General features: G+C 45.5%; 1 protein-coding gene across 11 annotated transcripts in view; it reads right to left on the reverse strand.

Annotated features, from left to right (window-relative positions):
* Positions 1–12,441, reverse strand: part of LOC120904216 (cadherin-87A) — a 135,257-nt gene that overhangs the window by 25,603 nt on the left and 97,213 nt on the right. For all 11 annotated transcript variants that reach the window (XR_005739730.1, XM_040314124.1, XM_040314071.1 and 8 more), the window contains 2 exons: positions 5,287–5,430; positions 103–1,916 (listed from right to left, as the gene is read on the reverse strand). Coding sequence is in view for 10 of the 11 variants with exons in the window: in XM_040314124.1 (XP_040170058.1) it covers positions 103–1,916; positions 5,287–5,430 (1,958 nt within the window). In the remaining variant the exon portion in view is untranslated. The remainder of the gene's footprint in view (positions 1–102; positions 1,917–5,286; positions 5,431–12,441) is intronic.

Genomic DNA, 12,441 nt, shown 5'->3' on the forward strand with positions numbered 1-12,441 from the left:
GAAATGGCAGAGGGAAGAGCGGTTAGATTGCATCTGGGTCTAATCGATTTCCGACACATCGGTGTGTAGCCCGGTCCCGGTCCGGGTCGCACCACTACTTACCGGTAGTTGATTTCGGAAACGACGTCCGGATCCCGGGCCCTAATGATGAGCGGTGGCTCGAACGCTGTCGCACCCTCGTCGACCGACGCCCGGTACAGGGGGCTTTCACAGACCGGCGGCGAATCGTTCGCATCGAGCAGGCTGATCCGCACCGATACGACCGACGTTTGTCCCCGGCCCTCGTCGTCGGTCGCCCGGTACGAAAGGTAGTACACCGATTGTGTTTCGTAGTCGAGGCAGGGTGCCTTGCCGGGGCCGTCCGATTGCCGCGGGTGCTGTATATCGTTCGTGAGCAGCGGCTCGATGCGAACCGTAGTCGGTAGGGCCAGCTCCTCCACCAGTTGCTGCTGCTGCTCCAGTGTGGTCGTTTCGAAGCTATCGTAGAGTGTTGATATTGTCGGCGGTGCTATTACGTTCACGTCGTGGTACTCGTTCGATTCGCCACTGTTGACAATGCGATACGTCATGTACTCGATGCCCCGGGCCGATGCGTTCTGGTGCTGCTCGTGCTGCAGATCGGACCGGGTCGGTATTTGGCGCCGCCGTCGCCGAACGAGCTGGCCGGCTACCGGTTGCATCTCGCCGGCGGTACGTTCGACACCGCTGCCGGGACAATCGGCCACCGAGATGGCACCCGTTATCGCGTCCACGCTGAACAGCTCCGAGCCCGTACCGGACAGCGAGTACCGTATGCCCTGGTCCCCGTACAGGCCCGAGTCGAGATCTTTCGCCGTGATCGTCGTTATCAGCTGCCCCGGATGGGCCGTCTCCGATACGGTGGTAGAGTACGAGTCCTGCTCGAACGTGGGCCTGTTGTCGTTCGCGTCCGTGATTGCCACGGTCAGCGTGGCCGTCGACGATAGCTTGGGGTTGGTTTTCGTTTCCTCCGCTATCAGCAGCACGATAAACTTGCGCTGGTTTGGATTTTCGTAGTCGAGCGTACCGTTGGCGACGCGTATGCTGATCTGCGACGAGCCGGTAACCAGCTTCGGCTCCACGTCAAACACGTTCGAGACGTCGTTGAGGCGCAGCGCAAACTCTGCATTCTCCCCCACGTCCGGATCGCGCACGCTAATCTCGAGCGGGAGGGGCGTGCCCGAGGCCGTGTTTTCCGACAGCGACACAAAGTACTCGGTTTTGTTGAACATCGGCGGGGAGTCGTTTACGTCGCGAATCGTGATGGATGCTTGCGTGCTGGCCACGGTCAGATTGTCGTTGCCCGGCACACCGTCCACCACTTCGCGCGCCTTCACCGTCAGTATGATCAGCCCGGTATCGTCCGGCAGCGCTTCCTTGTCGAGGGGCTTCGCTGTCCGCAGCTCGCCCGTGTGTTTGTCCAGCAGGAAGTAGTCCATCGGGTTCGTCACCAGCTCGTACACAATCTTGCGCGGCTGGCCCCGGTCGCCGTCCCGCGCCTGTATCACCATCACGAGCGTGCCGATCGGGCTGTCCTCGTTGATGACGGCTGCCAGCGAGCCCTGAAACACGGGCGGCGCGTTCTGCACGTCCCGGACGTGTATTTCCAGCCCGGCCGAAGCATTGTACAGCCCATCGCTGGCGTCCAGCAGCACCTGGTAGATCATGCGCTCGTTGTAGTCGAGCGGTTGCTTCAGCACGACCGCCGCCGTCAGCCGGTCCTGCTGGCTGTCCGTCACCTCGATCGCAAACTTTTCGCACGCGTCCGGGTTCTGGGGCTGCGGAATGCACGACACGTCCAGGTTCTCGCCAACGGTGTCCCGGTCCGTCACCAGGATGCCGTCGAAAATGGTCGTTCCTGGTAGGGCGTTCTCCAGCACCTCCGTCTCGTACGGTACCTGCGAGGGGATGGGGAAAGCGGAAAAAGTAAAAACAAAGGTCCGGAATGAAAACTCCACTGGGATTACAATCTTTTCCATTAAAATTACAATTCAATTCGCTCAACGCTTCCTCCCGTTCCATCCCTTTTTATAATTGCTGACCCTCATTACCCATTCCTACTCGGGAATGCAAAACCAACCGATCTCCCTGCGGAATAACCGCACACCAGCTGGACACACTGTCAGCTGTGGGGAAAAATTCCAACCAACCAGAAAACCGGAAGGTCCAATCGAACGACCCGGGCTCCCCGAAATTCCCGTACGGGGGTGGGTAAAATGTTTGCATTCCGAAGTTTAAATTAGTTCCAAATGCCGAAACGGGTTACTGCCCGGGCCTTCCGTGGACGGACGGACAGTCTGCCACAGCTCCATTTCCGGTGCGGCAGAGCGGCACACAAGGGCCGAGGTCGAAAGTAGAGATTAATCATCCCGGGCTATAATGGTCCCGTACACCGGGGCTGTGCCTGTGTGTTCCGTTCGATGGCAGGAGCTTTTCGGGTGCACTGTGTGCGAGAAAACAAGCATGCTCCACACTTTCGTTCCAGAGGACGCAAAACGCCAGAGCACATACCCAGACACACGTACACAAATAGTTCCAAACAAGGTGACAAGGTGCTGTGGCAACCGGGGGAGGGAAAAAAACTGTGTCCACCATGGAACCGGGCGAGTTTATTGAAATTGTTTAAAATGGGAAACTTTTCCTATTTATTATTGCACAACACGAAACTAATTTCACTTCAATGAGTTCACCGTCACAGTTGGTGTCGTTCCTGCTTTCATCAACCGACACAGATTTCTTTGCGCCGGTGGACAGTTCTCGTGTTGGTGCTGCTTTTTTCTTCCCCCGCATGTATACACCAGGGAGAAATGGGCAGGAGGAAGAGGACCTGTTCGCATCGCACCGCTTGCAAGCTTCTCGTGGTTTTCGTCACGATCGAACGAGTTGCCGGGAAAAACTGTTTTTTATCATCATTCCCGCGCTGTTTCGCAACTAACGCGAAAGTTGCGATGATAAAATGGGAAAATGGCAAAGTGATAGATGGATAGCAGCTAGCAACAAGAGTGTCGAACAAACAAACAAAAACAACACACAAAAAAAAACAGGATTCCCCTTGACAACGCGAGCAGCGGCAGCGAACGAAAAGTTTTACTGATTTACTGAAGATCCGATGAACCAGTCAGGTGAAAGGCAAATGACACTGCCGCCCTGAAATGTTACTGCTGCGACGGCATGTGCCATTGACACTTTCCAGCCATAGTGCGCCATCAAAAGAAAAAGATATTTTTAAACATCGCGAAACGCAAAATAATCGACGAGTTTTCAAATATTGCAGATGTGTTGAAAATTTAAAGACAAACTAACATGTTGAAAGCATTCAAAGCTCTCAGATCAAGTACATTAAAAAAAAATTAACTAAAGAACAATTTGTACTTTTAAATACATTCGAAACTCCTCTGTAAGTGACGTAGCTATTTTTAAATTAAAAAGAGCTCAAAATTGTACAATATTAACTTGTTATGATACATTACTTCATCCAAATTCTCTGTTAATATAAATAAACGGTTGTTCTTTTTCCACTGTAGCATATCTGCTATACAGAACATATTGTAATACACACTATCAGCCATAGACACATAGTAACACACTTTGGAAAGCCAAGTCACACCATTGTAACACATTCATTATAACACATTCAGTAAATCAGATCATACCATACACACCCGGAAGAGCTCAGGCCACACCGTTCATATAAAAACAATTGTGACTCATTTAACAGAACCAACCGAAACGTACAACATAAGCAGGAACAGTTTATGCTTTATAACCCAAAGCAGGAACAGTAGAAGCATTACACCCAAAACAGGAACTTAGTGACAAGAACCATTGTTCTTGTCAACAAAAGACAAACGTAACTAGCTTAGTGAAAACAATAACATTCCAACATACAACCCGGAACCAAATGTGAGAAACCCTTAACTTCATTTGAGTATAAATAAAACCAACTCCGATCATGGCAAGTCAGATTCGTTCGGACTGTCAGGATAGGACTATGCCCATCCTACATCTATCGAGTTCTCATTTAAAGAGTTTAGATATGTCCCCCTGCCCAAGGTAAGGCCTCTAAACTCCAACGTTTCCAGTAAGGGAAACCTCCTAAAGGTTTCTATGATCGCCTGGACGATCAAGTGTCGAACGTCCGCTTCAAAGCAGTATCCACCTCAGTTCTACTTAATTCGGCAAACGATGACGAAGGCCCCCCCTGACCAACGCGAGTTCAAAGTTACTACATGGCAACCATCCCAAAATCGAACATACCGGGACTATCTCAAAACATACCACATGACGACCGTAACAGTCATCAAACATATTACACCACTCTTTTTAGTTACATCAATATATCATCATCATGTATAGATATATTGAGTCAACTGGTTCTAGAGCGCCTTCATAACTATATGGACAGTCGTTTTTCGCGGTTTTGTGGAAAATCCAGAGGAGATAGATAAAAACATGGAATTTATGAATTATGCACAGTACTATTTCACTTAATTGTTTTTTTTTTCAAATTTTTATTACAAAAATTCGAATTTAGGGTCGTACCATAACTATAAAGACACTCCTATAAATAATTGTTTTGTACAAACAAATGCATTAAAAAATCGTCCAAAATCATAAATAACATTTTTTAGAAAAGTTGCAAAGAATTAATTGTTTTTAGTGGTTTAAAAAAAGTGTTTTTATTTTTTCATAATTTATAAGTTTTACATAAAACCTAATTAAAACTCTTAAAAAAGTTAAGAAAAATCACCATAAGTACATAAAAGCATAAGTAAGTATCAAAAATCTATTTTTTTAGGTGTCTTTATAGTTATAGAACCACCCTAAATTCATTTTTTCGTAATAGATCGTGTAATAATGGTTTTAAAAATTTGTAAAAAATCTTACAAAGATGTTAAATAGAATTCTGGACAATACATAAATTCACTGTTTTTACCGATGTCCTCTGAATTTTCCGCAATCGCGAAAAACAACTCTCGATATAGTTATGATAGGTGCTGTATAAATCTACTTATATACCAAGGCAATATCTTTAAATTTGTCTTCAAAAATATGATGTTTTATCTGTTTACAAACGTAAATTGTATACCGTACATTCCCTTATATTAGTTCAACTAGCCATTTATAGTAGCTTAAATAATATTGTTTAAGAAATGAAACATCAAATGATAATTCCTCTATTTCATCTTTAGGGAATCACACACCAACGAATCCACAGGCACAGCAAACGAACACAACGGAAACAACGAGTTAAATACAGCGACTTACATTCTGAAACTCCGGCGGGTTATCATTCTCGTCCAGCACGATGATGGTGATCGGGACGTTAACTATGTTGTCATTCTCGGACTCGATGCCGGTTGCGCTGACACGGTCCCGAATCGAAACGGAGAAGGACAGCGTATCCTGAGCCTGAAACAAACGAGAGCAAAGAAAAGTGAATCAACTAACTAAATAACGCAATGAATGAGAGGGGTAAAGAATGCTGCCCATAATGTAACAGCACCATTATCTTGGTGCACCGAGACAACCAAACCGCCGTGGCATTTCGTTCGCAAAGTCTTTGGGGCAGTCCCTTTGGCCTTTGGTCGAACACTGCCGAGACAAAGCACTATTGAACCTTGCCTTTGGTTTGGGCGTACCAACTCACCACTGCAGCTTGGTTTACTGATGGCGAAAACACCAACCCACGATCGTGCTATCGATCGACTTTCTCTACCGAGTGAGTATGTGTGTGTGTGTGCTGCTGCTTATGATACGGATATTGTTTTTACTTCCGTTTGATGTGATGTGTTTGTCGATTGAGTATTTATTTATGTTCGGTCTCGGACGAATTTCGGCGTCTGGCTTTAGCGTGTGCTGTGTTTTCTCTCGTTCCTTCATGGCCGCCAGCGACACCCACGTGCCGGTACGGCAGTAAACGTACCCGTGCACAGCAACCAGGTAGAAAATCAATTGCAATCGAACCCAAAAAACAAAGAAAAAAACAAGTGAAAAGAGAACACCACTAGAAATGGAAATCAGGAAAGCTTTTCGCACCACAGTATAAAAAAAAACCTAGAAACAAAAAATACCAACAGTTTGCTCACACAAAAAAAAAACCCAAAACACACAGAAAAATGCAGACAGAATAAATAATTCTATTTATGCAGAATGTTTATTTTGGTGGATGATTTTTTTCTTCTTTATCTTTTTCCACCGAACTTTGCCGTATTGTGCTCGCAATGTGGCCACTCGTCACGAACGCGGCTTTATTCATAATATGTTCACCGGTGCAATTGTGTTTGATTTTTGCCTTTGCCAACATTTATAACATCCACTCCAATCAGCACAGGTATGGTCCGGTGCTGCATCGCAAACAAACGACAAAAAAAAAACAAATCCGCTTGTATCATTATTGTGATGCGGCACAAACTGTCAAGCACCAAGCCCACACGACAAAGCTCTCACGACATTCGGCGCAGCGCGTGATCAAAAGGCAGCTCTCTAGATACTGACTTTGCCTCTCTGTGTGTGCTTGTATGTGTGTGTGTTTGAATTTTAGTACAAAATTCGATAACCGTATCCGTATTCGAGCAGGCCACGCAAAAACGGACAAAATAATCATATCGATTGCACGCCGCAGCTCAGTTCAGAAGAAAAACAAGCGAAAGGCGGAAATTTCATCTATAAAATGGAATGGATACTAACGTTGCGCCTACTGCAACGCACCCCCGCATCGGAATAGTGCATCTGAACAAAGTGTAATTGCATTTTTGAGCAGCACATCAAGCAAGGAAGCTATCGGGAAACATAGATCGAGAGGGAAATTCCCCACCTTCAGCTCACATTTCTCTTTGACTTCCGTTTCTGTGCGCACATGGCACAGCATCGCATCAGCAATCGGGTGCATTTTTGTCGCACCCTTATTAAGTTTTTGTGTGCGTGTGTGTTTCACTTTCACGCGCCGAGAACGCTTTTACCGATACTGACTTGCAAATCACGAAAGGTAGTAGATGTCCCTATTCACTGTAGTCAACAACAACCAAAAAACACAAACATGGCACAGAATGGCGCGCAATGCTGCATTGCCCCTCTTTTTCTGCTGTGCATCGATGGCAATGGTGTATGCATCATCATCATCATCATCAAACACGAGATAGAAACTAGAAAACTTTCTCGTTCACCAGCACCACCAAGCCGGGGAAACAGAAACGGCACACAAAAACCCATTCATAAAATTCTTTCCCCATCAGTCTCTGTTCGGTTTCGGTGTTTGGGTAGTTTTTTCTTGCTTTAATTTTTTCCCACCCACTACACGACGGTTCGCACTAATATCAGAGGCAAAAGGTGCAGCAAAACCCGTCCATGACTCATGCGAAACCAGTCGCAAAACAGATCGCAGAACGATACGAAGCTGACGGTTGGCACCGATGCGAAGTTAAATAAATTTATCCATCCAATATTGAATTTTCACTCAGCGTGCTTTTTCGCTCGCCGAGTGCCGGCGTTGACCTCAGGGCAAACATTAGCCTGTGAAAGTGGCGGCCGTAAACTGGCGCCCTCAAGAATACAGGGGCACTGTCGTCTCACATTTATCGTTTGCCAAATGCCCTCCACCAACTCAAAAAAAACACTCACACACACACACACACTGAAAACTTATCCCATCGTTGTGCTTTGGCACGGCACATCGGCATCGAAATTGGACATTTTTATACCGCTTTTTATCTGGATAAAGGATGCTGTGTTGGCTTGTGTGTTTGTGTTGGATGGCAATTTTCGCAAGCCATAACTTAATTACCTGTGTCCAATCACTCGATTATGGCACGATGGTTGGCGAAATTCCTACAGCTAGGCTGACGGACCAGTCTACTGGTGCAAACATGCTCATGGTTCGTACCCCGGCCACTCCAAAACCGAAAGCGTTCAGCCATTTAATCAATTTTATAAACTTACATCGCACGAAGCATCGAGCGAAGTTCAACATTTCGCTGCACTAAATTGGTTGACGGAGTGGAATCTGCTGTTTCTGAAGCGAAGGACACCGAAGGGCAAGGTACGGCGGCACTATCGGGCTGGAGTGGGAAATTCTTCTCGTCAGAAGAACCGTACCGAAGTGAAAACATGTGAAGATATTTTTCAGTGTCGGTGCTCCGGATGTGCGCACACCGGCGGTTCCTACTGATACTAGAAACACACACAGACACACACGAGTGGTACAAGAACATTTATTTGTGTGTCGAGGCAAACGGGGTAAGCGCCAAATGCCGCTCACACTTCGGCCGGGTCGGGATGCTGAGTTGTCGATATTAATTTTATTTTCCAATTTATTGATCCTTTCTTCGCTCGAAAGCCCGGTTCGGTTCGAAAAATCGAATTCGTTCGTGCCATTGAACTGTTTGTCGTGCCTGAGTACAAGCAGTGTGTGTGTGTGTGTGTGTGAGGGAGTGTATGTGTGCATGGGAAGACATCGATGCTGCTTTTGCTTTTTTGATCCAGTTCAAGTTGTTCTTCCCTCCCCTGTATTCGCTTGAACATCATCCACTCGCCAAAATTGACCCTCAGAAGAGATTATGGGTGGTATGTGTATGTGTGTGGGAATGATCTGGTGGTAGTGCTTGTTGGTATTTTATTTCCACCTCTTTTTGAAGAGAACTGTTCTAACATCTACTGAAGCGATCGATAACGATGGGAATGGAGACGCCCCGACACCAACAGTCCTTGCGGGCTCACCGATACAATTCTACGTGTGGCAAGGATTGGAACAGCATTCCCACGGCTCATGGTCCAAACAAGCATTACCACGTAAATCTAGCGCTGATCCAAACTTTGGAGCAGGCTTCTGAGAAGCATCGCCCACTGGTTAGCCTTTTCCTTGCTGTATCAGAAGCTAGCTACCAGATGTATGTTGTGCCCTATCTAAACTTGTTCTCATCGAATTATGCCGAAAAGGGAAACTAATTCATGAGAAGTTAGAGAAGCAAACATAAAAAAACTATCAAGGCGGAAAGGATGTTTTTAAGTGATTTTATAAATATCCAGGAAGCTTGTTATTTACAAGGGGCAACTGGCAAATTCAAATAAATTTCTCATTTAACAAATCAAAAAAGTGAGGAAATAGTATCATATTGATCAAATATGAGTATATATATTCAGTGTGACTATTCAGTTATTTCTTTAGTAGCTAAACCCACCAAACAAAGTACCTCTAGTGCCTTCTCTTTATAGTGTAGATTGTTATATCATTTGAGAAACTTCTCCTAAAGCTTTCTATAACCAACTCTATTAAGCTGTTTAATCTCGAAGATACTTTGTACGTTTCCCAACGCATTACAAAATGGAGAAATAATACACTATCCAGAATAAAACCCACAACGCACCTTTCAATTCCATCCTATGATTGATGGTGCATTGCCTGTTGGCTTGGTGCTTTAAATTTCGTTACATTAGCTTTCACACATACAGAGTTTATCTTTTCCCGGGCATGTGCAACAGAAATCCAGCACAAATGCTATACCGATTACTGGAATCCCGTAAAGCAAAGCGCAATCTGTCTCTGCCCACCCTCCCTACTCAGCCACAGCACGGCTTGCGCAACCAACGACGTTTGCCTCGCTGTCGGTGCGCATAGCTTGTGACGTGATGGGTTTTCCCCGAATATTCCCCGAGAAGAAATTCCAGAGGTTTTCCCCAGGTGGACAGGAATGCGTTGCTGCTCTGCTGCGTCAAAACATTCCAAATAGATACCAAACCCCTCATCCAGCACTTCTCAGCTCATTTCCTCAGCTCTTCCTAGGCGATGTAGTTTAGTCTGCGATTCCCGTTCCATTGTTCCTCCACACCTTTTTTAGATGGATCCGCTTTGGATTCGCTATTCCCATGCCGTTTGCTTCTCGGAAGCTTCCCTCCCCGAAAGGGCCGATTCCGTGGTAACGCGTGTTTGTGCATTTTTTTGGTTCGTTTGTATTGTTTGCTCCCCAGCCTGACCCGCACGCGGAATGCACTACAGGAAAGATTAGCGCCAAGAGAGAGAGCCGGGGCTCGAACATCCTGAGCGAAGCACAACCGAGTGTCCTTTGAGGCTTTCCGAACAAAGTAACACGTTCAATAGAGGAACGATGCGAAGCGATTTTCCAACAATGGTTCTTGTTCAGTATTTTGAAGTGTGTTCAGTTGGCCATTGTTTCGGCTGGTGGTGTGATACGGTTGCCATGCTCCTGCACGGCAAAACGTACGGCAAAAGAGCAAACATAAATGCTTCAAAAGAGAAACATTGTTCTTAGAACGCGCACAAAAACGGTTCACTCCATTAGAGAATCTTATACAACAAAAAGAACATATTGCCGAGTGCATAGTGACTGGTTGAGACAGCAACCGTGTGTGTGTGAGAGAGAAAGAGAAAACGAAAAAGGTAGCAATTATTTAGAGCTGTTCCTGGTCCCTTGTAGCATGATTGAATGATGCTGAAGCCGGAACGAAGCTCCGGTTCCCACACGAGGAGAAGATGCGTAGGGAAGGCATGCTTTACCGCAGCCAATCGAAGGGTGGAATTCCGCTTAGCGGATTGAAGGATAAACTCCATCCCGAAATGGTATCTCCACGTCGAACTCTCGTTATCCTTCTTGTTATGACCTGGTAACTCAATAGCGTAATACCCATCGCATCAGCGATTAGGATAAGAATAATGGACGAGGTTATGGGTGATGCACAGTTCTCTGTGAAAGATAGGCTTTTAGTACTTGCATGTAGTATTTAGTGGGTTACCTTTTACATTGGGTTCGAAGAATTTCGAGCATTCTTATATGTCACGATAGCAAACAATAATTTAAAAAAAAAACAGAGTAAAGAAATATTTTATGAAATTGTGCGAACAATAAAACATATTGAAGTAAACATTTTTCACCATCACGCGCTTCAACGTCTTGATTGGATTTTGAATCTCATTAAACTTCAACTATTCAGTTCGAACTTCACACATGCAAATTCTCGTTCTCTTTCTCTCTTTCTCTCTCTCTCTCTCTCTCTCTCTCTCTCTTTCTCCCTCTAGCTCCCAATTGGAACGCAGACTTAAGCGCACAAATCTATGGTCAAGAAAACACTTTACCATCCGATTCGAGCGGCTTACCACGGAAACCTCAAACCTCAAACTCTTTGTAAAACTTTCCGCAATACCCTCGGCACACCCATCGTCCCGTTTCGGGATAGATGTCCCACTTCAATGGATTCCTAATTTGCACCCGTTTTCTATAGTCGCTCGGTATTGAACGACACATCATCCGGGCCCGTGGTGGCATACGTACGGTGCTAGCTGCCGTTGCCCCAGCCATCACCACACACGGTCGCTTCTTCACTCCGTCGACAGCTGCGTATCCTCTCATGGAGCCCCATCCGAAAGGGAGACGAGCAGAAAATTAGCATATAGATCAAGCGTCAAACGAAGCTGGTGGTAAATGCACTTCCGATTCTCATTTTCTTCGTGTGCCGGATTTCCACGCGGTTACGAGCCGTTTGGGTTGTATGGTTGATACGAACGTGCACAAGATTCAATGGGACCGTGGTGGTGGTAAGAAATCGAACGAATTCAAAGCATTTGGGAATGTGCAGCTACAGGAGTAAGTGATGCATCATGTGCTGAAATACTTTTTGTTTCCTTCCGGTTCAATCAAAAGCGTAAGCATGCTCTTCCATTGCGATCGTTTCGATAGGCCATGCGTGGGACGTTTTGTGGTGTAATACTACAAATTGAAATAAGGGTTTGTTTTTTTGGAAGCTTCAACAAATTGCATTTCGAATGATCATTTCGTTCTGGGTATTTTAGAAGTATATTTGAGCAATCCCTTTTTAATCGGTTGAAAATTATCAAATTTTGTAACATTTTTCCAACACAATCTGAAATTAAATAGTTAACAACAATATTCTTAACGCAAATCTACCTTATAACATTTTGTGCACAACATGCCAATGACGAAGCCAACACCATTATAAAATGCAAATATCGTTCAGAGACATTAAAATATTTTAAGCCTCCTTCACTGGACCAGAGATCCTATTTCTCACGGCCCTCGTTATCTCATTTGACCCGAGAAGCTACCTTTTCTTCCAATCCTCTGCCAGTGTCTGTGTGGATGTTTGTACACCTGCTACCACTTAGTGCGTCGTCTTATTGCGCATCCATTTCAATGCGTGCCTTTTGCACAAAGGTTCAGCTAACATTCCACTCCGAACAAACGCATACCTTAGCCGTGCTCAAAATGTTCCAATTTACTATGAATATTTCATACACAATTGTTTGTACTTCGCTCAAACGTTGGAACAGTCCAGTAATATGCATATTCCTTAAATTTCCATGTTGCCTAGCAAAGCGGGCACGGACAAAATGCCTTCAGCGTTTAATGAAGATGCCGACGCCGGTCTGTGTCAGTCTGTGCTGTGTTTGTTTTG

This window comes from Anopheles arabiensis, chromosome 2 (assembly GCF_016920715.1).
Source record: "Anopheles arabiensis isolate DONGOLA chromosome 2, AaraD3, whole genome shotgun sequence".
Lineage (NCBI taxonomy): Eukaryota > Metazoa > Arthropoda > Insecta > Diptera > Culicidae > Anopheles > Anopheles arabiensis.